Raw genomic sequence first — 27121 nt, 5'->3', positions numbered from 1 at the left:
AGTCAATCCTTCAATTAGTCAATCAGCGCCTTCAATAGATAAGCACTTAGTACACATTACGTCGCACATGGCACACAGTCATACTTCAATCATTGTCAATAACTATCAATGATATCCATAAATAGTCCTCAATCGGCCAATCAACCATCAATTAACATGAATCATGAACAATCTTCCATCAATCATTGATCTTAATTTGATTTTTTCATCCGTCTCAAGTCTTCAATCATCTTCAATTGCCATCAATCAACCGCCATCAATTATAGGTCTACCTTTAAAATAAACAAATCAACATTATCAATAGAGTCAATCAGTCATCAATCACTGCATCATCAATCAGTTCCCATACCATTTCTAAGTCGCGTCCATTGCCGAGTGTTCAATCATCGTCAGTTCCTTATCAATCAATCAATAATTCATCAATCATCTTCAATCTCATTTCTTCCATTCATCCTCATCATCCATCCACATTGGTAATCCAATAATCCTTCATCAATCATCATCAATCATTCTCATCTGCATTGGCATCAAAAGTATCAGTTGATTGATATCGATTGAGACTAGAAATCGGACTAGAATCTATAATTCAATAATGTCGCAAGCAGCCATTGCCAACAGCAGCGCGAACTACAAGCTGCCGGATCTTAGCTATACGCCCGGAGATCTCACCGAACCGGAATATCGTTTGCCCTCACACCAGCAGCTGCTGGACGCGAAGCTCAAGCCGCCAAATGTGCTTGAACGGGAACTACCCTTAAGTCGTCTCTATTTGGACGAAGAGTCGGACAGATTTGATCGCGCCGGACCGAAGGAGGCAAGCAGACAATTTCCGGCTCTAGCTGCCGCCCAGGCCAAATACGCGGGTCAGCTGAACCAGAGCTCGAATCTAAGTCCGTCCGAGTTGGACTTCTCGCCCGGCAAGGATCTAATCTCAAGCAGACCAGTGACTGCTTTCACTCCCGCTCTACCGGAAACAGACTTGAGCCGTAAAATGCCATTGCACTCGATTACCGAGAAGCCCAATGAACGCTGTCCGTCGCCCGTGGTGCCAGCCTATGCGAACTTCGAGCTGGCCAAGCGAATGCACCAGGATAATCTCGATCATCAGCCGTTGCCCGACTGCGTCGCAGACTTGGCGTTTCGCAAGGCACAGATTAGCGGAGGTCATGGCGGCCTAGCCCTGGACATCGATCCCATTGCAACGGGCGTTGGTGTGAAGACCCACAATGCCGGACCGACGCACTGCACCAAGATGAAAGTCTATCGACCGAAGACAGGTGGCGTTCTACCCAGAGCCTTGAACGGAGATCCATTTCGTGGAGTTGGCTCGGCGCCATCGAAAAAAATGGGCGCCATGGACCTGGCCATTGGCTGGGACTTTAAGCCAGCGAATCCGGCGGACGAGCCACGCCTGGCACGGCATATAGATGGCTCCAACGATTCCGCCGGACCGGCTGTGTTTACGTGCGTTAAAACGCCTAGAGATGAGCAGTCCAACATGGAGCTGGGTCGCTCTGCGGGTGTATTTACGAGCACCATGGGTGAACCGGACTTCTTTGACAAGGACATACTTCGGCGTAAGTCCGACTTTGCCGGCCGCGCAATCGCACGGGAGGAGAGCTGCGGCTGCGACTATGCACGGCCAGCTCGTGCGCGCAGCGTCTCGCGTGAGTCCAGCGCTTCGCACTGTCGCCGAGTTCCAAACCTACTCGACTCCAGCGGACACTCTGGCGGCGTTAGCTTCGGACTACCAACGAACCGTCTAGCCAAGCAGTACCAGTCCTCGCCCATGCTGGGCGACAAAGCCTATCAAGCGCTGCGCGAAAAGTATCTCGGGCCGGACAACAGCGATTGCCATACGGGCTGTCCACAGATCGCCGGTCCGGCTTGCAGGCGGGATCAGCCGGCGCGTCGGCCGACACGTCGTCTGTGCCACAAAGTGGCGCCGGCGCCCAGATGCTGTCCCTCGGCTCATGGCCACTGTCTGTCGAGCAAAGCGGCCTTTCGTGCCGGCATGCCCAAGCTAAATGCTTCTGGCGATTTCGTGGGCATCCCGTCGGGCTGTGCTGCTGCCTCGGGAGCAGCTGGACGTGTTCTGGTCGTGCCACGCCCCCGACAGCCCTATGCGAAAAAGAACTATGATATTGATACGCTGGTGCCTCCGTTTCGCAGTCAAGGCGGCGGCGCTGGACAAGGCGGCTACCCGGAGCACTGGAGGCTTGCCAGCGTCTACCAGCACGCCTACAAGCCGCCCGAGCAACGAAGAAGGCCTCTGCTGCAGACTGTGTACAAGTAGATCAGCATTCAATCCCCAGCTTGTTAAAAGGACCTCAAAACGATATATGATTAGGCTGGAGTGGGGAGCAGGAAGAACTCCAATTAGTTAGTTGAGGATCTCTGCCACAGCAGCTCTCGAGATAGAGGAGTTCGTTTAGGGGACGCACTTCCATAGCCTTATATTACAAATTAGGATAGGAAATGTTTAAGGAGCCCTTCTTCATGGAGAGGGATGCCTTTGAAGCGAGAAAAATAAGTTCCAAGAAGATATTCCCTCCTAAAGCTTCCTTAAATTTGGAAGAAGGTTAAGAAATGCTTAAGGAACTTAGTTGTATGAGATCTTTTTAGTGTTTCCGGGGGATCGTTTAAGGGGGATCCTTTCCTTAGGAGATGGCGCTTAAGAGAAAAATGTCATAGAGTGGAAGAACGCTTCCATTGTCTTACGCTAGGAGAAGCTCATATTCAGCAACTTCATTTGTTATTTCTTTCAAGAGTTGGGAAGGAGACCTGTTGAAAGGACGTCCAATTAGTTGCAATTATGTAGCTCATATGATTAGCAAGTCAATGAAGTTTGAAGGATTTGGCGAATGAGGACCAATAACGAAATAACATTTGAAAGTCCATTAATGTTAGCAGGATAGTTTCGTTCATTTTGTTAATAACTTCTATAATTTGATAATAGTATAAGCCGTGTACCACAGAAATTATTGATAAACTAAAACTCCTGGGAAACAAATAGAACGTTTTTTTTAGCACATGTTTGCTCTAACTAGAAGGTAATACTAGTTATATAGGAACATAACCTCACAATTATTAAATAAAGATCGCATTCGATTATTGTGCAATATATAAATATATATATTTAAAAAACAAGTCTTAAATGTATTATAAGAAAAAAACGTGCATTTAAATTGAAAGTAGAATTAACATCTAAAAAGATTGGTTTACCCAAAAAAACTGGAACAAGATTTGTAAAAATGTTATCAATAAAAAATTGCTTATATAAATTGCAAATATATATCAAAATAAGGAGCGGTACGTGCTCAGATATGTTAAGAAAATTGTATTTAAGAATTTGTCAAAGAAAATTCCATAACATATTTATTTCTATACATTATATTTAAATAATCTCGATCAAATTTAAATCAAATAAACACACGCTGCTTGAACATACAAAACATTAAAAATGGCATTTCAAAACTTTTAAAAGATAACCTCAATCAACAATAGTTTATAGCTCACATTATGCAAATCTCAGAATAACATTAGTGTTATATCTAGGTTTAAGTACAGTTAGATGTTTGCAAGTTGTTTCAGCTTATGCTTCAGATATCGAAAAAGTGCACTCATGGATCTGCGAGTGTGAGACTATATATCTGCCTAATATCTATGACTTATGGGAATAAGAAATAGCAAATACTTGAGAAGTCATTAAAAAATGTCGCTTCAATTAAAACTTAATACTAGAAAAGAAAAAAAAAACGTTGTAGACAATCTTTGGATGCTAAAGAACTTGTAGAACTTGTTATGTATGTATGTATGAGAGTGCAACCTCTGTCTGTCCCTCTCTCACTCATTCTAAGTAGGTATGCATGTATGTTTGTGTGGAACCCTCTGCCTTGGCCATTGCGTAAGTATAGTGGATCGGTCTAATCGGTCACTCTCTGTCCCTCTCTCACTGCACTCGTTCTCCTTCGCCTACTCACTTGGCCGTCGCATAGGCATCGTGACTCTTGTGGAACACATGTCGGAGAACGTCCCGTGTGGAACGTCTGATACTATTACGCAGTGTATGCTTCTTTTCATTAGTTAGCTGATCAATGGTCATGTACTCGGTTTGTGGAATTGTGGAACGTAACTTCATGGTTCGCTCACTGCTGTCCACAATGGAAATGTCCAATGGGTTGCAACTTGGCGGTTGGGACTCCGTCTGCGGCTTATGTGGCCGCCGGCGCAGACTGTGGCGTATGCTGGTTAAGATATTATGATGAGGTTTCTCCAATGAATCCAATTCCTGCTCCGCCTGCGGCTTGGGTATTAGCTTTCTAATGGATTTCCTTATCATATTTCGAACGCCGTGCGCAGCATGCAGCTCCTCAGACTTGGCAGATTTTCCGGAAGCAATGGAGTGCAAGGACTCCTTGCTGCCCGCCACATTTGCAGAAGCTGCTGCACCTGCACCTGCACCTGCTGGCCGATAGGCGCGCACAAAGCGTGCAGGAGCCTTAAAATTCTGTTCAGCCTGCTCTTCCTCCTCTGGCTCCGATTCGGATGCATAAGCCACATCATCGCCATCCAGTTGTGCCTGTTTTTCCGGCTGTTGTTCACGCTGTTCTGCCTGCAGTTTGGGCTTCCTTATGGATTTCCGTATATTGTTAGCGTCCAGCTCTAAGGACTTGGCAGATTTGGACGATGTTATAGAGTGTAGTGACTCCTTGCTTCCAGCTATAGTTGCAGCAGTTCCAGCTGGTCGATAGGAGCGCACAAAACGGGAAGGGGGCTTAAAATCAACAACAGCATCGGCCTCCGGCTCCTGTTCCTCGTCTGAATCTTCAGAAGCATAAGCTACATCTTCAACTGCCAGCTGTGGCAGCTCCTCCTTCTCCGTCTGCTGCTCCGTCTCCCGCTCCTCCTCATTTGCTTCCAGTATCTCTGTTAAGGTTTGCTTGCGTGTGGTGCAGACAAAGCGTCGCTCCTCGGCTCCCTGTTCGACTCTGGAAACTAGTTCCAGCTCTGTCTGCTCCGTCTCAAGCACCAGTCCATTTTTGCGTAACTTTGCCTCATTGATGCTATTCTCTAGCTCCAGTTGGTAGCGGTCCAGTTCCTTGCCAATGTCCATGCTGCTGCTCTCCTCGCTGATGGAGCCAAGCGAACGTTTAGCTGGCGCCTCCAATTGCTTTGGAACTGGCGAGAAGACTAACTTCTCAGCGAGCAGCTTGCTGGGCGTTAACTGAGCCAGCGATAAGCCATGGAAATCGATACGACAGTTGAGTCTCGGTGTAAATGGCAAGCCAATCTTTAAGCTGGTGGGTAATGGCTCCTCGGCCAATGCCAGATTCTCTACGCCCGTTGGGTTGCAAGCTGCATTGGAGATATCACTGCGGCGGTGAATTTCAAAAGGATTCAGCGAGGCGGGAGTATCGTTGCCTCGCAAATTCAAAGCCTCGTTTACAAAGCACTTGGTGGGAGTGGCAGTAGAGCGTACGACCTTAAATAGAGTTTAATAAGTTTACGTGGTACATAAGTCTGTTTAAAAGCTCTACCACTTGCCTCATAAGGATTAAATTGACGTTCCGGCAGCTCCAGATTTAAGCCTGGATTTTCGAAGCAAGCATGCGCGCGCTTCTTCTTTTTCGAAGGCTGACGTACTACCTCAAAGGGATTCAGTGAGAGTTGTCCCGGCTGCTCCTTCTGCTGTTGCTGCATTGCAGCCAAATCCGCAATCGATTTAATTTCCAGTCCCGGATGTCCAGAAAATGGATTTGGTTGCTCATTCTCTTTGACCAAACGACGACGTCCTACCAATTTTTTAGGCGTCGAGCTGAATGCGGCGTTAGTGAAGCATGACGACGCATTTCCTTCAACAGCACCAGGTGCACCAGCAGCTGCTGCTACTCCTTCGGTTTTAAGGGTGGCGGCTGCGCAATTTGTTTCGCGTTTGCGTTTGCGCGGCGTCTCATTGAAGGCCAAGGCAGCAATGCTCTTGGTTTCCAACATTATAGTTAGAAATTCTTTTTAATAGATAAGCAAATTATTTAAAAGTGTTTTATAAACTTCTATAATGCGCAAAAAACAAAATGTACACAAATGCCAATTGTCCGTCTTAAACAATGCGCACCATTTTGAATTCATGAAATAAAAACAGTGTTGCACAGTTATCAAAAATAAATAAAAAGCCCTGGAATAGTATCGTTTAAAATGTATACGCTGCAATGTGAATGCCAAATGTTAAAGAAGGAGCACTCCTCTTTTGCCGCCATGGTGGAACTTGAATAAAACTGTTGATATTCTACTTTTTTTCTGAATATAAATTATAACACAATTTCAAATGGCTCCAAGCTAGCTAGTTATTTAATATTCAATGACAAATTACAAAAGTTTTTGCATATGCGCTAAAATCTATCGATATTTTATATATCGTAATAATGTAATGATTTCGAATCGTTTAAAAATATGCATATCTTTTTGAAATGATCAACTTTTTTATTTATTGAATTATAATAAAAGTGCGTTTAATAATTTGCTAAAATTTCACATAAAACATTTCATCTTTATTAATCAAATATATCGATACCCATTTCTCGATTTTTTCACTGTAACACGTGTGCGGTGGTCAAAACGGTAAAAGGCAAAAAGCAGCAGCATTTTTGCAGCTGCTGTTGGTGTGTGTGTGTTCGGTGTGTTCCTGTTCCGTTGTAAAGCAGCAGCCCGTCGTCTAGCAGCAGCAGCCCCCCAGAAGCCCGGACCAGCATTAACAGCCCAACAAATGCAAATTGGCTTTGATTCTTGTGCGTGACACGTTTAGTTTTTATTTTTCTATCAATAAATTTAAAGGTGAGAAGTGCTATATAATGACAACGTGAAAAATTCAATAATGTGCACATGCATACATATATAATGTATAAATATGCACATGTGTCAGTATATAAATATATATATATATTTATGTATGTGTGTATGTGTGAGTACGCGTGTGTGCTGTAATAGTTTAGGACAAGTGTTGTCTAGTGCGTGTGTGTGTTGCAATTTCATTCCTTTCCCTCCATATTCCACTGTACACCTGCATACTATAATCAGCTGCAGTGAAATTCCTTTGTACACATTTTATAGAGTGAGCGCGTCGCATTTGCCATTAACCAAGAGTGATTCATTGCGAAAAAAAATGCAGCAATGTAGGCGAAATGTGGCTCAGCAACAGCTAAAGCGAAAATTTAAAGACATCAGTCAATTGTTAAAACGTATAAAAAAAGTTGTAATGCGTCGATTGCGAGTTTTTCTGTTCAAGCTTTTTTGGCATTTTGTTGAAACAGTTGCGTCCCAACATGCGCATGTGGCGCCATCTGCCGCCCAGACAACGTACCATCTACTTTCCACTTCACATTCGCAGTAAATTTCCGCTGTATCTCTTCTCACACGTTCTTTTACAATATCATGGGCACTGTGTTGCATTCAAGCAATATATATATATATATATAATTTTAAGCATGGACTGCTGGAGTACCTAGTTTTCACGCGCGGCTTTCCCTGCAACTCGTGTTAAGCCGAAGAGCTTTTTTTAACCGCGAAATTACGGAGCGTGTCAAAAATTGCATTGCCGCAAAGATCTAGCTAAAATATCGGTAAAAGTAATTCACACAAATTGCATTTAGCAACACTAAATTGAAAGCTTATTCCAGTCTGGAAATAATTACATTTGCATATAACTGTCATTTCACGTTTGCTGCCGAACATTTTTTAAAAATGCAAAAGTACACATTTCCAATATCAACGATGACTTAGATATGTATCTGTTTTTTTTTTTGTTCTTGTTTGGTGTATTTACTTAGTCATTGTTGATATTCATGTTATTTCAACTGTGTTTTTCTTTTGTTGTCATTTACAGCATTCACAAATACACAGACACACACACGAAAGCAGGCGCACACATACAGGAAACATATATATATATATACCTATATATATAAACCTATATATATATATATATACACATACCTATATATATATTTATATATATATATATATATATATAATATAATTTTTAGGCATACCAACTACACATACACAAACATATTTGAATTTGGGAACTTAATAGTATTGTAAACATAACCTTAAAAAAAAAGAAAAAAGAAAAGAGAAGCAAAATGCCATCGGACGCTAAGAAACGGGATGCGCAACGCAAGAAGGATGCGCGGAACAAGAAGATCCAACAAATACCATCCACAAAAAAAGCAAATGGCACCGCTAACGGCTTGGATCGTGAAATGACGGAGGAAGAGAAATTGTGCGCAAAGCTCGAGGAGGAGGCTAGAATCAGTGCCGAGGCAAGATCCTGCACTGGTTCTCTGGCCGTGCATCCAAGATCGCGTGATGTAAAGATCGCCAACTTTTCGATAACGTTCTTTGGCTCCGAACTCCTGCAGGACACGATGCTGGAGCTGAATTGTGGTCGTCGCTATGGTCTAATCGGTTTGAACGGCTGCGGCAAATCATCGCTGCTCGCTGTCCTTGGCGGACGTGAGGTGCCCATACCGCCTCATATTGATATATTCCATCTGACCCGTGAGATACCAGCCAGTACGAAGAGTGCACTGCAGTGCGTCATGGAGGTGGACGAGGAGCGTATCAAGCTAGAAAAACTTGCTGAGGAGCTCGCCATGAGCGATGAGGATGATGCCCAAGAGCAGCTAATCGATATCTACGAACGTCTCGATGATATGTCTGCAGATCAGGCCGAGGCCAAGGCGGCACGCATCCTCCATGGTCTTGGATTCGATAAGGCCATGCAACATAAGCAAGCGAAGGATTTCTCCGGTAAGAATCGATCTTATATATCATATTTTAATCTATCCCAGTTGTCTAGTGCACATATTCCTTCATCTGTTAAGTTATCTATAAAATCTGTTCGTCTTTGTCTTCACTTCATATTAATCAATCAATCATTCCGATGTATCATCAGTCCTATAGGTTTCTTTCTCTCCCACTTTCATGTGTGGCAGCGATGTCACTTGGTCGAAGAAAAAAAATCGGTTTCTAATACTCTGTGCTTGCTCCTTGTTCAGGTGGTTGGCGTATGCGAATTGCATTGGCTCGCGCTCTATTTGTTAAGCCGCATCTGCTGCTGCTGGACGAGCCGACAAATCATTTGGATTTGGATGCGTGCGTGTGGTTGGAGGAGGAGCTGAAGACATATAAGCGCATCCTGGTGCTCATTTCACACTCGCAGGACTTTCTCAATGGCGTTTGCACGAACATCATTCATTTGACCAGCAAACGTCTGAAATATTATACGGGCAACTATGAGGCTTTTGTGCGGACACGAATGGAACTGCTGGAGAATCAGATGAAGCAATATAATTGGGAACAGGATCAGATAGCGAACATGAAGAACTATATAGCACGCTTTGGTCACGGTTCGGCCAAATTGGCCAGACAAGCGCAGTCCAAGGAGAAGACATTGGCCAAAATGGTTGCCCAAGGTTTAACCGAAAAGGTAACCGATGACAAGGTGCTCAATTTCTATTTCCCATCATGTGGCAAGGTGCCGCCACCTGTGATCATGGTGCAGGTGAGTCAATCGACAATATACATTTATACATATAGATGATCTCTTTAATGTATGCTCTCTTTTTTTAGAATGTTAACTTCCGGTACAACGACGAAACGCCTTGGATCTATAAGAACCTTGAATTTGGCATCGACCTGGATACACGTCTCGCTTTGGTCGGCCCTAACGGGGCTGGCAAGTCGACGCTGCTAAAACTGCTTTACGGCGATCTGGTCCCCACATCTGGCATGATACGTAAAAATTCACATTTACGCATTGCACGCTATCATCAGCATCTGCACGAGCTGCTAGATCTGGATGCCAGTCCCTTGGAGTATATGATGCGCGCCTTTCCCGATGTCAAAGAGAAGGAGGAGATGCGGAAGATAATTGGACGGTATGGCTTAACTGGCCGCCAGCAAGTGTGCCCTATACGTCAGCTGTCGGACGGACAACGTTGTCGCGTTGTTTTCGCCTGGCTGGCCTGGCAGGTGCCCCATTTGCTGCTACTTGACGAACCTACAAATCATTTGGATATGGAAACAATCGATGCTCTGGCAGATGCTATTAATGATTTTGATGGTGGCATGGTGTTAGTTAGTCACGATTTCCGTCTGATTAATCAGGTAAACATACCAATACATATATTAATAGAGGCAAGATTATGACAATGCTTTGCCTGCTTTTCTAGGTCGCTGAGGAGATTTGGGTTTGTGAGAAGGAGACGGTGACCAAATGGAAGGGCGGCATTTTGGACTACAAGGATCACTTGAAGAACAAGATTACCTCCGAGCATGAGAAGAAGGCCAAGGCGGCTAATAAATAGTTAGCTACACACACAGCCCACAACACACACACATACACAGTCACTCACACTCAAAAATACGGTTAAAAACTCTTCTAAAAAAAGTTTCTCGCTCTCGCAGCTGCTGCGCCTCTCGCTCTGTCTTTCATAAATTGTGTGCGAAATTAGTTTTTGACTTTACACAGGACCTTAACTACACACACGGCACACACATAATACACAATACAACACAAATTTATAGGTGAATTTTTTTCCGTTTTTTTTTTCTGTTTCAATTTAAATTTAAATAAAATGTGAGTCAAAAAGAAAGAAAAAACAAACAAAGAAACAACAGCAAATGCTTGTGATCTTAAGCTTAAGCCACACACATACATACACACACTCACACACACATGCACTCTGGCATGTTGTGCACAACAGGCTGTGGCTTAGGTGTTTATTTTTTATTTTTATTTTAATGTTTTTTTTTTTTATTTTGAAAACAAATTTTTTGCTAGGTTTCAAATTGTTTAAAGCGCTTAAACTAAATATAAATAAAAATATAGTAAACAATATTGAAATATACAGACATATATATGTATAGAATATGTGTATATATAAATATATATATATATATATATATATATATATATATATATATATATATATGTATATGAATGGATAAATATGAACAAATCGCAAGACCAGCTAATTAAAAATAATAAAATTGCTACTGCCCGCTGCCCTTCCCAAAATCAAAAATAAAATAAAAATATATATTTATCAAACTTTTTTGATAGTTTATAAACAATTGGAAATTGCTAGAGAAAAATAAAATGCTGTAAATGTTTTTTTTATATACGAAGACGAAAGAAACGAAACGTTTTTTAAAAGAGTAAACAAAAATAAAAAATAATTAAAATGAATAAAAAGGAAACTTAAATTGTTTAATGAAAAAAATTGATATACAATAAACATATATACAATACAATGCGAAATAAAAACCTAGTTGAACTCGAAAATTAAAATTCAATAAAAATAAAACGAAAAAAAAATAGACGCAAAAGGATTGATTTTTTAATCTCGAAAAAATACTAACATTTGGAATTTGAATGCATTATAAATAAAAGAAGCCTAAAAAATTTTAACTTCGAAAGTAAAGCCCATTCAAAATATAATATATATATGAGGGCGTCTGTCCCTCTCCTTGAGTTTAATAATCTCGAGAGCTGACATTTTCTATATATATTCAAACTTCCATAGCGGGGAGTTACCATGCAGAGTATGAGGCAGTTGCAGAAAATATATAATAGATGGCGCTACACACATCCTAGAATGATCGACAAATTCATTAGTCCCAGCTCGGGTTAGAAAACATGTTTCATCGTTTTATTGTACTGGAGAGTTTTATACATGGTTTTTTCATTAATATTATTGTTAAGATTATATTATTATAAGCTAATATCGTTTATACATCTCCTTTTTTCGAGTAGGCACGTTGAAAAGTTTAATTGGTAGACTCTCGATATTCCATATACTATATATATGCTACATTTATTATATATATATATATACATATATATATATATATATATATATATATGTATATATATTTATATATATATATATATATATTGTACATATTTGCTCTTACATTTGTTTTTGTTCCTTTTATATGTTACATATTGTGTCTATATATACAAATATATATATATATATATACAAATATATATATATATATATATATACAAATATATATATATATATATTATATATATATATATATATATATATTTAGTTTTTTTCGCGCCAGGCGATGAACGAAGGAGTTAATGTATAGATATATGTTTGAGGAATGAGTGATGAAAGATAAGGTGGGGAAGGGGGTGGGGGAGGCTGCCCAAAAAAAAAAGATCATTGATAATCCGAAATAGAAATTTTGTTTTTAGCACCTTTTCTACGCTGCTCTAGTCGATCTTTAACAATTCGATGTAGATGGGCTCCTGAGCAGCTAATAGCTGAATGAAAGAATTAATACAATAGGATGCATATGTAAGAGCGAGCAGCTGATAATACGGAAGAGATATATTCGCTACCTGTTGCAGCTGTTTCTCCTCCGGTAGGGAGAATGACGAATAAATGAATGAACAAAGAAGGAATGTGTGATAAGGGTGTATATACGAATGGGCTGCTGCCCTAATATATCTTTGATAGTTCGGAATAGATAGTCTTGAGTAGTTGTCGCTCCTGTTGACTGATCGAAATGTTCTCGGCGCCAAAGTCACGCAGCAAATGCTTCAGGTCGCACATGTTACGCTCAACCCAGGCGCAAATGATTTCCGCCAAGCCATACTGTTGCTGTATTGGCACCGAGGCGCCGGCACGTTCTGTTGGCTGATTGGCGCCGCTAATCAGCTGCGATGGCGTCTCATACTGGGCAAGCGTGTAATAGTACTCAATCAATTTAATATGTGCTGGCGATTGGCGTGCAGGCGGCAAGTTGAGATGAACAAGCAATAGGAGACGCAGCACCTCGACGCGTCGCAATAGTTCGCCATACATCGATGGTTTGCGTCGCTCATAAATGTTGTCCACAATGTCATCCAAATGTTGCAAAGCGCCACGATAATCCTCACGTTGCATACTCATCTCAGCGCTAATCTCCAGATCGTTGATCTGATGTGTGGGCGAGGCAAAGCTGCTTGTACGTTCCAATTTACGTTTCAGATGTTTCAACTCGCGCAGCACAGCTGCTTTGAATACTCCACTATCGGCTACAAGTTCAGCGGCCTTATTATAGCAATGGAGCGCACCTTCACGGAAACCATTATGGCCGCTGCGCAGGTGCAGCTGTCGGAATTCGTTGTGTGCTAAGAGAAAGGCACGAGCAGAGCGCACATAAGCCTCAGCTTCACGTTGCGGTGTGCCACCATATGACTCACATTTGGCATAACCAATATGACACATTGCCGCATATTGCATGATGCCCGATTCCTCGAAGCTATAGGCCAAACGTTGGAAGTCGGCCTGGACATCGGCCACGTTTGGAGCAAAGCGTCTGTCAATAAAGCATATTTATATTGCAACCAACACATAAGCAATTAAATCACGCTGAGCCACTTACTTGAAGAACACAACACGTTCAATTTTTTTAATTTTTGTTGAGGCGCGAAGATATTGTTCAATTGGACTCTTCGGGTATTGGTCGAGCTGTTGGTGGTGGTGATGATGATGGTGATGGTGTGTGTGTTGATGTTGTTGTTGTTGCTCTGCCGGCTGTACGATGGCAGTGCTATTATTACGTAGTTTTTCCATGATTTTTAGTTATTTTTGAAGTGCTTATACATTATATTCTGCCCTTTATATTAAATGAATTTGTCAAAAAACAAAAAATTGTAACAGCTTACAAGTGCTGTACAATGCTTTAGAGCAAACGCTGACAAATTATGCCAAGGTAACAACATGCTCAGGTTGTATTTTGTTGCATAAATGTGACGTCACATCTTAATAATATTAGGTTAATAGGTTTCATATTATTTTTGCAAAATACCCAATCATTCTATATGCATATTCCTTAATTCAATTTCTATTTACAATCCAGTCCTGAGTGCTTTCTAAAGCTACGCAAAAAACATTTAGTGATACCTGTTCATTTCCCTGTGCCATTTCTGATGAATATTAGCCAACACTGCTCGTCAGCTGTTGTATGCCCGTGTATACAGCGCCATTTTTGCACAGCCGTAGAACAGAACGTAGAAAAATATTGCAGCGCGAGCCACGTTACAGCGCCGCAACGCATTTAATTAAAGCATATATATTTAATATAACGTTTTATCAATAATATAGACTAAACGGTACCTACAATGGCCATGGCCGAGCATGATAACGTTTTTATTTTCGTGCCGAATCTGATTGGTAAGTTTTCGTTTGGTAAACAAATGTGACGTCTCGTATAGTGAGTGGGCTGAAATCGATTAGATTAAGCAAACTATTTATGTGTGCAAATCGGCAAAAAATTGAATTGAAAATGTGTTTTTAAAACCTGTGCAGAGTATGTTTGGATGAATTATAAACATTAAATCCCAAAGTATAAAACTTTGCTGATTGAAAAGTGATTTTTTTACTTAATTATTTTGGTTGTGCGCCCACGGTGCAATGCGTGTGTGTGTGTAGCAGCATCAAATATGTATACATAGATTTGGTATTGTTGTTTTGCTGGCTTAATTCAATTAGCAAGCGTTGGTGGCGCTGGCGTTGCAGCCTGTGAAATGCACAACGCCAACAACCCCTCCTCTTCTCTCAACCAATCACCAATGTCACCTACAGCGCCATCTATATGCGCACACAGGCACATTATCGATTGGAATGTGAATTGCATTTGTTTGCGTGTATGTGTAATTCGCATTGTTTTCTTAAATTGTTTTTTTTTTTACAGGTTATGCACGCATTATTTTGGCCATTATTGCGTTTTGGTTTATGTCCACGAACTATGTGATCGCCGGCTGGTGTTATATAATTAGTGCACTACTGGACGCTGTCGATGGACATGCCGCCCGGGCCTTCAATCAGAGTAAGTTTCCCACGAAGACGTCTTCAACATCTCTTTCATCTGGTCATCAATTTTCAACGAGACTCACGAAATGTGACTTACACAGACCGGCAAATCGGGCAAAAACGTATCTAAACGTATCTAGTTGTTGTTCGTGCACTTTAGCCACATACGTGTCTAAAATTGATATCGTATGGTGCGATATTTTACATATTTTAACTCAGCGGCATGAGCCGGCGTTCCACGGCTTAGGTTAATATACCCATTAAAAAAAAGGCAGAAGTAGATGGGGTATCTACAAACGTTGAAAAAACTGTTTTTATATACATTTTAGTTAAAGTCTTCGGTTTTAGGGGTATTTTCCGAAGAAGATGTAAAATTTTAAATTGACATGTAGACTGAAATTAGTATTGCGGGGTATTTACGTCGGGCAACACGCTCAACTGCCGTTCAGTCATAGCTTTGTCCAATATTGAAAAATCATTAAAAATTGTAATAATAATAACTGCGAGGTATTTCGCAGTCGGCCAATACGCTCAGCTTCCAGTTGGTCTCACATAAGGCTTTGCTTAATTTGCTTCTCTCTCTTTTTAGGCACGCGCTTTGGCGCTATGCTGGATCAGCTGACGGATCGATGTGGTACAACGGGTTTGCTTGTTACCCTGGCCTACTTTTACCCGAAATATATGTTCTGGTTCCAGCTGTCGATCGCCATTGATGTCGCCTGCCATTGGCTCTATATGCAAACGTAAATCAAATAGATTCAATAATTAGTAATAATTATAATCATATAACATTGCAGGAGCGTTATCGTTGGACGTGTCTCGCACAAGGTGAACGACAACTTTGTAATGCGTATCTATTACCAGAAGGATGTGCTCACCTTCATGTGCTGCGTGAATGAGCTGTTCTACGTTTGCCTCTATCTATTGCATTTCACCTATGGACCTTTGAGTAATTATATTCTTAAAGCTATTGTTATTATTCTGCTTTGTCAGCTCGTGCACTTGTCTTTACCTGTATCCACGGCCTGTCGACCTCTCCGAGAATTGCAAAAGCTAAAGCTTTCGCAAGGCTTAGAGTATCCTCTAGACAGGCACTTCCTGCTTGATCACTCTCATTTTTTATTTGTTAATTTACTCTTTTGATTCTTCAGTATTTGGCGCTTCGCTATTTAAAATTTTGGCTTTCCTCACGGGCCCCTTCGCTGTGCTGAAGGCTTTGATCTCTGTGATGCACGCCTATGTAGCTGGCATCGATTTGGCAGGAGTGGATGCGCGTGAACGCCAGGAGAAGCGTCTCAATCCGGAAATCCAAAACTCTGGCAAAAAGTTGGAATAAACCAAAAAAAAAAAAAAAAAAAGAAAATCAGCTAAAGCTAAAGAATGAAAGCGCGAAAGAGAGAACAATTAAAAAGTACGAAGCAACAACTGATTCCAAATAACAACAAAAAAAAAAAAAACAAAAATTAATTATTATAGTTGAATTTTTAGTTGACATTTAATTTTTTTTTCATTTGTAATACTATTTATTTTATATATATTTAAATATATATATTTATATATATATATATATATATATATATATATATATATATATTTAAAATTTGAATTTGTGTGGTGATTCAAGCATTGTAAATTATTTTATATATATTTATTTGCCTAAGTTAAAGTTAATGTTATAGTCATATGCATATAGATATTGTTAACAATTGGAATTTGATGTCATCCATTTTAGCAAAGAATTCTCTTGATCTAACCAATTAACTGTATGTGTATTAAACATTTTAATGTATAAGGACTAACTACCACTAAACTGAATACAAAGCGAGACCTGGATTATATATATACACACATATATACATAAACTATCAGTCAAAATGCTCTGCGTTATTAGTCAAAAAAATGGAAAAAAAGAAAATTAAAAACAAAAAAAAAACAGTAGTAGAAAAAGTTTGTCAGTGGTTGAACATGAATAATAAATAGAATTATTATTGTTTTGTGTGTGTGTGCAAAATTTAGAGTTTACATTAATTATTTCAACTCGCACGACGTTGTGAATGCGTATAACTTTTTGAATTTGCCGCCTAGTCGTCGCAACAAGAGCCACGGGCACCAATGCAATTGTAGCCCTGGTAAAACTATCGATAGAGTGCAAGCAAGATAAGGCTGGCAGGCAGTTCTGTGTAGCCCTGGTAATGAAGCAGCCAGCTATGGCAGATTATTTTTTTGTTATTTGTTATTAATTACCAAAAATTGAAATATATATATATATATATTTATTTATTTTAAATATGTTTTGCTGCAACGGTATCATAGCTGCCACGTTTTCACATTAACTAAGGGAGACCCAAGGGTAGCGGAGCCATAGCCATGATAAAGATGAGCATGGGCTACACAGTGCTCTCACGTTTGCGAACCCTGGCACGCTACACAATCGCCTACGCTTGTATAACGCATTGTACGTTTGAGTATGTAGGGGACTTTGTTTTGGTAAGTGTGTAATGATTTGCCTATTATGTATTTATTTAAATTGTGCGTGCTCTTCTTTCAGTGCAAAGGACCCTCGATGGAGCCAACGCTCTTTTCTGATAATGTACTGCTAACGGAACGTATTTCGAAATATTGGCGCAAATATCAATCTGGCGATATTATAATTGCCGTTTCGCCAGTTAATGCTAGCCAGTATATATGCAAGAGAATTGTAGCTGTGTCTGGGGAAAAGATAACTACACTTAAGCCCACTCCAATGGAAGCCGAATCGGCGTCAAAACACCCGAGCAAAGTTGCAATGGTCACAGATTATGTGCCTCATGGCTGTGTTTGGATCGAAGGTGATAATAAGGGTAATAGCTCGGATTCACGCTATTACGGACCCATACCGCTTGGTCTAATACGCAGTCGAGTCATCTGTCGCATTTGGCCACTCACAGAACTAACAAGCCTCTAGCCACCAAGAAAGGCGATCAACAAATTTATAGTTATCTTTATTTTTATTGTAAATTAACGACCAGTATAAATAGAAAAAAAAAGTGTTATCGATGAACGGCTTTAACTCTCACTATTAACTACCAGCATTAAGACAAGTCGAAAGTCCCTTGGTGCACTAAATATACAGTTGAACTCCACAGGCACCGATTAGCAACATGACAGGCAAGTGTGATAGCAAACTCAAATTGTTTTCACATTTTTGTTATACATTTATCTATTTACAAATAAAGCTGCAGTTAATTCGAAATAATTGCACTACACTTTTGGCACTTGTTGGTTACCGTCCTTTCCCTGACTAACATAATACAATTGATATTCTTTTTTGAGCAGGGCATGCATCATGTTAGTGCAAGTAAAGTCGAGGCCACGCTTTTGATAATCCAGATAGGTCCGCACAAACAATCTACTGGCGTCCAGCACTTCGGGATGGCAGAAATACTCATCCAGTGGCATCCACTTTACACGAGTGATCTCACGCTCACATCGCGTAAGTTCCAGATTTAATGGATTGAGGGCAATGACCACATAAATATCGGAACATCCGAAGTTACCGCCATGCGAGTGTCGCAGACAAACCATCGAGCGGAATGTGGTCCGTATGCCCGTCTCTTCCATGACCTCACGCACTGCAGAATCAACCAAATTTTCATTTGGTTCTACATAGCCACCAGGCAATTTCCATATATTTTTTGCTATCGCATGTTTATCAGACACGACAAGTACTTCATTGCGTTCGTTTATCACTAAGCCACCAACGCCAACCAGTGTGTGTGCATAGCTAGGTAAGTTGTTGGACTCGTCTTTGGGCAACCAAATGTACATGGTGACGACACCTGAGCGTGCGTGATGAAAATCGAATCCTGCATCAGCCAAAATGGGAACCCAATCCGCCTGCTTTTTATAAACGTGAAACCAAATTGCGCGATTCTTGTTCTCTCGCCAAAAGTCCAAAGATTCTACAAATATACATATGTATATAGTACGATTGCGCAAATAAAAATGCAATTCTATTATATAATTTACTGTGCAGCTTTTCGCAAAATTGCGCTTTGTCAGCAATGTCCTGTTGATTTCCATCAACCGTTACACCGTGAAAACGATCCTTCACCCCTTGAAAGACATCCAGCGGTGTGTCCATCTTTTTAAAACTGTCATTATTTAATACATTTATTATGTCACATATGTTCTTTTATGAGTTAGGTATGCACTTACCGCTGATATGAACGCGTATGCTCTTTACCGAAGGCGGGAATATTGTTGCTGGAATATTTGTGGATTAATTTTGTTGCTGCTGTAATTGCTCCTGTTGACAGGCTTAAATAGCGCCATGTACCCGACGCGTATAATACAAAATTACTGCGACTTAGTAATCTAGGAGACGACATTAAATGTTTGCGCAATGTGACCAGGTTGTGATAAAGCGCAGTGCTGCGCTTGGCTGTTACATATGCAAACAATTTCAGCAGCAATCTACAAATAAATGTAAGTAAAAGTAAAATGACAAACGGTCTCGAAATTTATTTTTATAACATACGGCAGCAGCTAAGATTAAAGCTTTTGTTATTTGTCTTTTTAGCGCGTACAGCGTACCTGCCTTGAAGCTCGGCTCAAAGTCTTAACAGAGAGACCATAATTTATTACTGGTAAAAGCTTTATTCAGTTTTAAGGTCACACATACATACACAAGCATGCATACTTAATGAATTGTAATTACTATTATTTCTAAGTAATGAAGTAGTGAAGTAGCTCATTCAGCATTATCTGTAATTGGAAATGTGATAAGCGCAACAGCCAATCGAACCCCGTCAGTTGTTCCGTTCAAATTTAGCGCATAGCCGCATCTCTGCCTGTTATAATCCAACCTTGAATGACAATGAATGCAAGTGTGTGTATGTCGGCAAATATTTCCGTAGTTGCTGTCTGCTCTGTTTATCATGCGTTATCAAAATATGTGCGATTTATGTAATGCTAACATGCACACAGAGTGGGTTGTGCATACGCAGATATTTCATTTCAAATTTACGATAGTAATATCTATTTTATCTTAATGAATTTTTATTCTTATGCTTTATTTACACTTACGACTTCGCGCCTATTTCAGCGTTACAAAGTTCACAGCTTTACACGTAGTGCGACCGCACTGTTGAATGTGCAAAATACTTCAACATATATGTTAAAATACTGTATATATACCACTGTAAATATACCTTTCAGTTCTTTGCACTATTTGTATAAAAATAAATTGAATATGATTAATTTAATTGTTGAGCTTCGTGTCTGATATGTTTAATCAACAATATGGTTATCTAGCTTATGCGCTGCAACATAACTGAAGCGAATAGCTACGTAAATACGTTAATTTCTATGTTTTATGTAAATTATGGTGAAACAAATTATGCAGTGTTGCATGACTAGAGATATCGATAGCCTTAATCGATCTTACACATCGTAGACGCGCGTTTCTTATTTATTATTTAAATTCGAAGCTAACAAATACATATATCGAGTACATTAATATAATGTGTTACAAGTTTTTTGACTTGTTTAGGTATGGACATAAGTATGTAATCAGTTACAAATGCACGGGCGTGTTTGTATGTGTGTGTGTTTGTTGATTTAGATATCAAACTAATTACTATTGGGCACTCAAATTTCAATTGTCAAATAAGCATTCTTGTTTTGCACATGTAAAAAATATATATATATATATATATACCCTGTAATCGTATGAATTTGATTTGATTTTCTATGAATTTCTGAACGAATGCGTTTGTGTCTGCCTCTCTTCTTTTCCCTCTCCATTTTAATCTCCCTTTCCCTCTCAACTTCCACTCCAACTTTCACTCCAACTTTCACTCCAACTTTCACTCCAACTTTCACTCCAACTTTCATTCCAACTTCCTTCCCACCTTCCACTCCAACTTCCACTCCCACTCTAACATTCCCACTTTAACTTTCCCACTCACAATCTCACTCCCACTCCTACTCCCACTCCCACTCTTTCACTCTCCCACTTCCTCCCCCACTTCCACTACCACTCCCACTGCATCTCTCCTTGGCGCTATGCCTTGCTCTCCCTGGACGTCCGCTGCTCATCCTCGTCCTCGAGGTCGTTGAGCAGCAGCCAAGGATGGTTGATGGCCGCAAAGGCTGTAATGCGCCGCAAAGGATTCGTGCAAAGCATCGGCTTCAGAAAGTCCGCGAATTCATTTGCATCGTTGGCCGACCAATTGTACCGCTCCATGAGGACCTTGTGCAAAGGATGCGCATCCAAATGCTTAATATTCAAGAGTTCGCCATTGGGATTGAAGATCTCCGTTGAGTATTCGCCACGGGCTATCAGCTCCTTGGGTATGGGACCACAGGTCTCGATGATGTGAGCAATATGCACCTCATCCTGGCTGGCGTCGCCGCGCCATTTGTTCGGCTCGAAGAGATACTCGCCCGTGGCCAGCTCCCAGAAGAGACAGGCGGCGCTCCAGAGGTCGGCCGAGGTGTCATAGCCGGCGCCCAGTATAACCTCGACAGCGCGATACTCGCGCGTCTGTATATCCTCGGTGACATGGTGATCGACGAAGCAGGCGTTGCCCACATCGGCAATGGCCACCTTCACCTTGCAGGGCTCCAGAGCGGGATCCTTGCGCTTGATCAGATTCATATTGAGTGGGCTGCCGTTCGAGGAGGGGCTGGGCAGGTCGACTTGACGCTGAGTCGGCGGCTTCTTGGCGGGCTTCTTGATCCTGATGCGTTTGCTGCTCGAATAATGCGACTCGCTGCCCTTCTCCTCCTTCTCATCCTTCTCGATGCATCTCTGGACATAGCGCATGAATTTCTCGGTGCTGCTCTGCAGAATCTTGAGTGCCTTCGCGGAGGACGACGCCGAGTTGTTGGCTCCCCCAGCTTCGGGTAGCTCCGAGCGCCGCTTCTTGGCCGGACTCGGTGCTTGGGTATCGCCGACCTGCTCAGCGCTCGACTGCTCCTGGCCGAGTCGCATCTGCTGCACATCTGCGGCATTGAAGATGATGGGTCCGTCGTAGGCGAGATAGGGCAACTGGTTGGTGACAGCGTCCAGGGCCATTTTGAGCGGCAGCAGGCCATGCTTGGCCAGCTGCAGCAGATCCTGGATGCCGCGTTCGCGCAGCCACTTGCGGTGCGCCTGGAAGAAGCTGATGCTCTGCTTGGTCTTGGTGCGCAGGCGCCGCTTGGCCGTCTTGCTCAGCTTCGCTTCGACCAGGCCCAGCTGCTGCTGGTGCGCCTCGAGGTACTCCTGGGAGGCCACCGTGGCCTGGCTGCGCAGCGACAGCTCATCGGCCACCAGCAAGACGTTCTCCGGCTTGAGATCGGTGTGGATGAGATTGCCCTGATCGTGCAGCAGGTAGAGGCCCTGCAGCACCTGGTAGGCAATCTGCTTGACGTTGTACAGCGGCAGGCCCTGGTAGCCACTGCGCTGGATGAGCATCAGCATATTGTCGCCCAGCACGTCGAAGACCAGGCACTGGTGCGTGCCATTCACGCCGCTCGTGCTGAAGTTGTCCGTCATGTTGACCAGGCGATCGCGCAGCGGATGCCAGCTGAGCTGCGAGATGTGCCGCAGCAGGCGGATCTCGTGCCGTGCCGACTCCGCGTACAGCTCCGCCGACTTGACCAGCTTGATGGCGCAGTAGCAGCCCCGCTGCGTGTCGTAGCATAGCCACACCGTCGAGTAGTGCCCCCAGCCCAGCTTGCTGATGGCGAAGTACCGTTGCTGGAACGAGTCGCCCGCGTTCACCGGATGATAGCCACCTGGTCGATAGTCGCTCGGACTCTCGTTCACATAGGTGTATGGCGTTGTGGGCATTGTCTCGTCATCATCATCCTCGTCCTCATCTTCATTTTCATTTCCATTCCCATTTCCATTCCCATTCCCATTCGCATTCCCATTCGCATTCCCATTCCCATTCGCATTCCCATTCTCATCGCCATCCCCATCACCATCCCCATCGACATCCCCGTCTCCATCCTGATGCTCTTGCTCATGCTCAATATTCGTGGTTACGGGCTGATTTTCGCTGGGATCGGAGTCAACGCGCGGCGCCTGTTGCTCTGCCATTTGGACATCTTCAACGGATTGCCTTACCCGCAGCTCGAGTTGCTCCTTCAGCTCTACGCTGGCATATTGCTCCTGCTTTCGTTCCAGCTTCCGTTTCAACTGTTGCGATTCCTGCTTCAGCTCCGAGAATGTATATGGCTTCAGTATTTCTTGCTCCTCCTGGTCCAGCTTTCGTTTGAGGTGGCTTTGCGGCTGCTCCTGCTCCTGCTCCTGCTCCTGCTCCTGCTCCATTGCCTGTGGATTTCTTAGCTTCTGATCCTGCTCCCACTCGTGCGCCAGCAACTCCAGCAGTCCTCGCTTTCGCTCTCGTTCCCGCTCCCTCTCCCGCATCCTCTCCCGCTCCAGCCTTCTGTCTAGTTCCTGTTTGACCATTTGCTTGCGCTCCAGCTCCATCGCTTGCTCGCGCCCCTTGCAGCTGAGCTGATTGGCCGATCGACTGCGATAGCAACGATACTTAAGGCCCATCGTTCCGCCATGGTCTTCGTGTGCTTCTCTTTGGTGGCCTAATGCATCCAGGGCCAATTTCTGCTGGGCAATCTGCTCCTGCTGCAGCAATAGGCTCAGATTGGTGGCCGCCGCTGCAGCGAGCGGCTGGTTGCAGTAGCAGCTGGAGGAGCAGGCAACTGTAATGGAGCCGCCGGAGGAGGAGGAGGAGGAGATGGAGCACACTTTCAATTCCTCTTCCACTTTGGCTCCCGCATCCGTTTGCGGTTCCGTGTTGGCATCTTCTGACTCTCCGTCTGCATCATCTTCCTCCGCCTCCTGCTTGGAACTCGACGACTTGTGGGACATGGCCTCAGCACTCTGCGTCCTTCTTCCTCTTCCTCTTCTAGTTATAACTCAATATGAATGGCTCGGAAACAAAAAAAAATATATAATATAATATATATAAATATATATATATATATATATCGGGTTTGGAAATTTGATGTGCGTGTTTTATATATATATACATGCTAGAATTTTAACGGAGTACTAAAACCGATTCACACATCCCAATTTTTCACACTGCATCAATCAAATCGAGCGCAAAAGCTTGCTGAGATCCGGAAAAACACAGACTACTTTAGTCTCTCCTCTTGAATCTCCTGACCTTCGGCTGCTACGTCTCTCTGATTTCATCTGTTCTCTGTCTTCTCTCACCTCAAATCGGTTATCTGTCTTCTCTCTTATCTGCTTTCTCTCACTTCGCTCTTCTCTCTTCTAATTTTTAATTTCTCTCTTTTTTTGTCATCTCTTTTCTCATCTCTCTGATCTTCTCTCTCAACTTTCTTCTTTCTTTTCATTTCCCTCATCTCACTTCCCTCTTCGCTCTTCTCTCTTCCAATTTTTAACTTCTCTCTTTTTTGTCATCTCTTTTCTCACTTCTCTCATATCTCTCTGATCTAATCTGCTATTTACCTTCTTCCTCTTCTCCCTCTGTTGTCTCCTTCTTCTCTCATCTCTCTTCTCTCGTTTAACTTCTCTCATCTCTAAGCTTGTATCTGTATTCTCTCATTTCTCTGTTGTCTTCTCTCCTCTCTCATCTTTGTTTTCTCTTCTTTTTTTCTGTCTTTACTCTTCTCTTTTTTCACTTTCTACTTCACTCTTCTCTCTACACTTCTCCCTGCTCTATTCTCTATTTCCTGCTCCACTTTCACTCATTTCTTTTCTTCCGCAACTCTTCCCTTTTCTCTCCTCTCCCCACTCTCTTCTCTCCTCCTCTATTTTCACTTCAATTGACGGCACAAACGGAAAGTTTTTCATAGATGTTCAGTGATACGGAAAGTGCCATTTGGAGCAGCAAAGTGCGAACAAGTAAAATCCGGTTCTCGTTAAACAAAGCAAAACCAAAACAAAAAGAAAAAAGGAAAAACAAAAGCGGAAAATCAAAAGGGATTAGAACAGTGTTGAAAAATGCTCAATTTAACAAAGTCAAATTGCAGAGGAGGGCGGCCAGGGGGAGGCGTTGGCTGCCCGTTCAGGTGCTTCAAACGGAACAAAGGAACTAAACTAAATTTGTAAATATAAAAAATTCCCTTTTTTTGGTGGAATTAAAGTTTTGTTTGTATTTTGATTGCCAGCTTAGCATTATATATATATTTTTTGGGAAAAAATAATGAAAAAAATGATTGTGCCCCTGCGCAAGGAGCGAAAGTATTTACACAGTTGTTTCAACAAATTTTCCGCTAAGGGTTGAATGGAAAATCCAATGAAAATTCAAGCGTAAATATGAAAACTCCAGCTCAAATATTTATTTCAGCGTTCGATATTATTAGACCGGGCGGGGGTAAGAGAGTGGCAGGGGAGGGGTCGACACGTAATACCCCTTTTGTTTGCAATTAGGGGGCTTTTCTTATGTAAAAGGGCCAAGGAAAAGAAAAAAGGAAATTTGGGGGACTACGAGTATAATCCACTTCTTTGATCTGTCCAATTTGGGCGTTATTCAGAGTATTTTGATCAAACTATTTACACAATTTGCTTAAAGTAGCTGTTGCTACTCTGCAAATGCTGCAAAGCAGAGTATATTAGTTGTTATGTAAATGTGCTTAAGAGACAGAAACGAGCCAAGCCTGTATTTATGATCTTGGCACAGCTTGGCGAGCATTTTTATATATTAATAATCAATAAATAATAAATTATTGCATAAGCAGCGCAAAGAAGTTGACAATTAGCAAGAAAATGGGTGACAGTGTTGCCAGGCAGCAGCAGGAGGTTCTTTTTTGCAAGCTTTTTGCAAGGTGGCAATGCTGCGCTTGCGCTTTTGTGCGCTCGCATTTTGCTTCCACGGTCATTCCGTGCACATGCATGCGACAGAGTGCGCGCGCGTATGTGTGTGTGTGAGAGAGAGAGTGGGTGAGAGAGTTACTGCGCAGCTGTATTTGATTTTCTCTGCGCACGCTCGTCGTTCGTTCGTTCGTTCGTTCGTTCGTTCGTTCGTTTTCTATTGCTAACGGTAATAAGCAGCATAATTGGCACATTTTACACAAATTGAACAAAAAGACGGAATACGTAACAATGCAGCAGCAGCAAAGGCGACGGCAGCTGCAGAGCTGCAGACAAAAGACGGCACATGCCAAAATGCTGCTGCTGCAAAAAAAAAAAAAACATAACTAAAGAAATGTCTGGAAGAAGCTGCAGAGACTGCAAAGACAGTTGAGGCAGGCGGCGCAGCGAAACAATGGCTGAAGCGGAAAAATCTCGGCAACAAATAACACCCAAAGGACAGCTGTCTGGCTGCAGCGAAGACGTCATCATCATCAACGGCTGCGGCTGCGACGGTGACTGCGACGGCGACTGCGATAGCGACGCTGACAGCGACGTCTTAGGCATTGCAGGCGTGTTCGCTGCGCAGGCAGCGATAGCAGCGCGCGGTCAATCGGTAATTGGATTAGACCAGGCGCTACCCTAGGCATTGACCCGCTGCTGCACGTTAGCTAATCGAGAAAATAACGGGACCCCTTTTTTATGTATGTACAATGTAGATACCCTTACCAAAGGGGCATGTTAAATATGTAACGAAGTATGCAATAGTATATTTATGACCTATGTGAACTCAGCTCTTCGTGGAGAAGCAATTGGAAAGTCTGCACACCTGCTTAATACATATTGTATATCAAATTGAATGGGATTAACGAAGTTACCTATGTTACCGCAGCTCTCTGTGAAGATATCATTATGAAATTTGGTACACTTGGAAAGCATATTACTATATTATTTAGAAACCATTGGTAAAATTAACGATCTGCTAGAGTATATCCACTTCAGTAACTGTAAACTAAGAGTTTTCTCAATTTTCGGATGCTGTTGCCAAGGAAAACAACGGAAATTAATTAAGAAAACATTGCATCGCGATCTGCGTTGAGGTTGTCCGTCAAACCGAAGAAACCAGCCCGCGGGCAGTCTTGGCCCCTGCCCCTACCCCTAGCTCTCGCCCTGTTCCCTGGCCTTGGCCCCTGTCCCGTACCATAACGAAGGTTGATTTTTATTGCATGTAAGTTATTTACATGCACATGAATGCACATCAAAAAAAAAAAACAACAACAGTAAAAGGTTTCCATATTTTTTCGTTCATATCGGAAGTAGCCGCTGCGACCCGACCCTTTCACAATTGGATTTAATTGTGTTTGACTGACTGGAGAACCCTTTGGAAGCTGTTCGAACTGCTCTCTTGCGCGCGCTCGCTCGC

At 42.3% G+C, this 27121-nt stretch overlaps 8 protein-coding genes across 8 annotated transcripts; 4 read left to right on the top strand and 4 right to left on the bottom strand.

Moving 5' to 3' along the window:
* The first annotated feature begins 522 nt into the window (after positions 1-522).
* LOC111605057 lies at positions 523-2365 on the top strand. The gene has a single exon (XM_023323393.2). The coding sequence runs from the start codon at positions 593-595 to the stop codon at positions 2294-2296; it is 1704 nt and encodes a 567-aa protein (XP_023179161.2). The 5' UTR covers positions 523-592; the 3' UTR covers positions 2297-2365.
* Positions 2366-3439: 1074 nt separating this feature from the next.
* Positions 3440-6275, bottom strand: LOC111598558. Its single transcript, XM_023313897.2, has 2 exons — positions 5548-6275; positions 3440-5485 (listed from the first exon to the last, which is right to left on the bottom strand). Exons 1-2 carry the CDS (start codon positions 5992-5994, stop codon positions 3980-3982), a joined length of 1953 nt encoding a protein of 650 aa, XP_023169665.2. The 5' UTR covers positions 5995-6275; the 3' UTR covers positions 3440-3979.
* Positions 6276-6562: 287 nt separating this feature from the next.
* LOC111604927 (ATP-binding cassette sub-family F member 2) lies at positions 6563-10660 on the top strand. The gene is made up of 5 exons (XM_023323193.2): positions 6563-6831; positions 8040-8808; positions 9057-9562; positions 9631-10167; positions 10233-10660. The coding sequence occupies exons 2-5, from the start codon at positions 8139-8141 to the stop codon at positions 10365-10367; spliced, it is 1848 nt and encodes a 615-aa protein (XP_023178961.1). The 5' UTR covers positions 6563-6831; positions 8040-8138; the 3' UTR covers positions 10368-10660.
* A 1824-nt stretch (positions 10661-12484) lies between these two features.
* On the bottom strand, positions 12485-13781 carry LOC111605087. The gene is made up of 2 exons (XM_023323429.2): positions 13450-13781; positions 12485-13383 (listed from the first exon to the last, which is right to left on the bottom strand). The coding sequence occupies exons 1-2, from the start codon at positions 13638-13640 to the stop codon at positions 12522-12524; spliced, it is 1053 nt and encodes a 350-aa protein (XP_023179197.1). The 5' UTR covers positions 13641-13781; the 3' UTR covers positions 12485-12521.
* Positions 13782-14048: 267 nt separating this feature from the next.
* On the top strand, positions 14049-16237 carry LOC111605096 (CDP-diacylglycerol--inositol 3-phosphatidyltransferase). Its single transcript, XM_023323439.2, has 5 exons — positions 14049-14240; positions 14761-14895; positions 15469-15622; positions 15677-15828; positions 16031-16237. Exons 1-5 carry the CDS (start codon positions 14189-14191, stop codon positions 16213-16215), a joined length of 678 nt encoding a protein of 225 aa, XP_023179207.1. The 5' UTR covers positions 14049-14188; the 3' UTR covers positions 16216-16237.
* Positions 16238-16806: 569 nt separating this feature from the next.
* LOC111597366 (mitochondrial inner membrane protease subunit 1) lies at positions 16807-17840 on the top strand. The gene is made up of 3 exons (XM_023312063.2): positions 16807-17068; positions 17193-17366; positions 17428-17840. The coding sequence occupies exons 2-3, from the start codon at positions 17247-17249 to the stop codon at positions 17821-17823; spliced, it is 516 nt and encodes a 171-aa protein (XP_023167831.1). The 5' UTR covers positions 16807-17068; positions 17193-17246; the 3' UTR covers positions 17824-17840.
* A 274-nt stretch (positions 17841-18114) lies between these two features.
* LOC111597438 (nudix hydrolase 2) lies at positions 18115-20023 on the bottom strand. Its single transcript, XM_030223828.1, has 4 exons — positions 19947-20023; positions 19077-19334; positions 18888-19012; positions 18115-18820 (listed from the first exon to the last, which is right to left on the bottom strand). Exons 2-4 carry the CDS (start codon positions 19247-19249, stop codon positions 18120-18122), a joined length of 999 nt encoding a protein of 332 aa, XP_030079688.1. The 5' UTR covers positions 19250-19334; positions 19947-20023; the 3' UTR covers positions 18115-18119.
* Positions 20024-20925: 902 nt separating this feature from the next.
* Positions 20926-23745, bottom strand: LOC111605322 (SRSF protein kinase 3-like). The gene is made up of 3 exons (XM_023323791.2): positions 23323-23745; positions 22900-23187; positions 20926-22725 (listed from the first exon to the last, which is right to left on the bottom strand). Exons 1-3 carry the CDS (start codon positions 23743-23745, stop codon positions 20926-20928), a joined length of 2511 nt encoding a protein of 836 aa, XP_023179559.2.
* Positions 23746-27121: the final 3376 nt, after the last annotated feature.

The sequence above is a fragment of the Drosophila hydei genome, unplaced genomic scaffold, assembly GCF_003285905.1.
Source record: "Drosophila hydei strain 15085-1641.00,03,60 unplaced genomic scaffold, DhydRS2 tig00000296-arrow-arrow-pilon, whole genome shotgun sequence".
Classification (NCBI taxonomy): Eukaryota; Metazoa; Arthropoda; class Insecta; order Diptera; family Drosophilidae; genus Drosophila; species Drosophila hydei.
The sequence above is the reverse complement of the archived record's forward strand: the minus strand, read 5'-3'. Positions and strand labels throughout refer to the sequence as shown.

Bases quoted from the DNA above. Each gene is read 5' to 3' on its own strand.
- LOC111605322 (XM_023323791.2), bottom strand. From the start codon at position 23,745: ATGTCCCACAAGTCGTCGAGTTCCAAGCAGGAGGCGGAGGAAGATGAT. The intron at 23,188-23,322 runs GTCAAACAGGAA...AGAAATCCACAG, and splicing joins AGCTGGAGCGCAAGCAAATG to GCAATGGAGCAGGAGCAGGA. The intron at 22,726-22,899 runs GTAACCACGAAT...AATGAAGATGAG, and splicing joins ATCCCAGCGAAAATCAGCCC to GACGAGGATGATGATGACGA.
- LOC111598558 (XM_023313897.2), bottom strand. From the start codon at position 5,994: ATGTTGGAAACCAAGAGCATTGCTGCCTTGGCCTTCAATGAGACGCCG. The intron at 5,486-5,547 runs GCAAGTGGTAGA...ACTCTATTTAAG, and splicing joins GTCAATTTAATCCTTATGAG to GTCGTACGCTCTACTGCCAC.
- LOC111605087 (XM_023323429.2), bottom strand. From the start codon at position 13,640: ATGGAAAAACTACGTAATAATAGCACTGCCATCGTACAGCCGGCAGAG. The intron at 13,384-13,449 runs GTAAGTGGCTCA...CTTTATTGACAG, and splicing joins GAACGTGTTGTGTTCTTCAA to ACGCTTTGCTCCAAACGTGG.
- LOC111597438 (XM_030223828.1), bottom strand. From the start codon at position 19,249: ATGTCGTCTCCTAGATTACTAAGTCGCAGTAATTTTGTATTATACGCG. The intron at 19,013-19,076 runs GTAAGTGCATAC...AAATAATGACAG, and splicing joins CATACGCGTTCATATCAGCG to TTTTAAAAAGATGGACACAC. The intron at 18,821-18,887 runs GTAAATTATATA...GTATATTTGTAG, and splicing joins ATTTTGCGAAAAGCTGCACA to AATCTTTGGACTTTTGGCGA.
- LOC111605096 (XM_023323439.2), top strand. From the start codon at position 14,189: ATGGCCATGGCCGAGCATGATAACGTTTTTATTTTCGTGCCGAATCTG. The intron at 14,896-15,468 runs GTAAGTTTCCCA...CTCTCTTTTTAG, and splicing joins CGCCCGGGCCTTCAATCAGA to GCACGCGCTTTGGCGCTATG. The intron at 15,829-16,030 runs GTAATTATATTC...TTGATTCTTCAG, and splicing joins TTTCACCTATGGACCTTTGA to TATTTGGCGCTTCGCTATTT.
- LOC111597366 (XM_023312063.2), top strand. From the start codon at position 17,247: ATGATAAAGATGAGCATGGGCTACACAGTGCTCTCACGTTTGCGAACC. The intron at 17,367-17,427 runs GTAAGTGTGTAA...CTCTTCTTTCAG, and splicing joins ATGTAGGGGACTTTGTTTTG to TGCAAAGGACCCTCGATGGA.
- LOC111605057 (XM_023323393.2), top strand. From the start codon at position 593: ATGTCGCAAGCAGCCATTGCCAACAGCAGCGCGAACTACAAGCTGCCG.
- LOC111604927 (XM_023323193.2), top strand. From the start codon at position 8,139: ATGCCATCGGACGCTAAGAAACGGGATGCGCAACGCAAGAAGGATGCG. The intron at 9,563-9,630 runs GTGAGTCAATCG...CTCTTTTTTTAG, and splicing joins CACCTGTGATCATGGTGCAG to AATGTTAACTTCCGGTACAA. The intron at 10,168-10,232 runs GTAAACATACCA...CTGCTTTTCTAG, and splicing joins ATTTCCGTCTGATTAATCAG to GTCGCTGAGGAGATTTGGGT.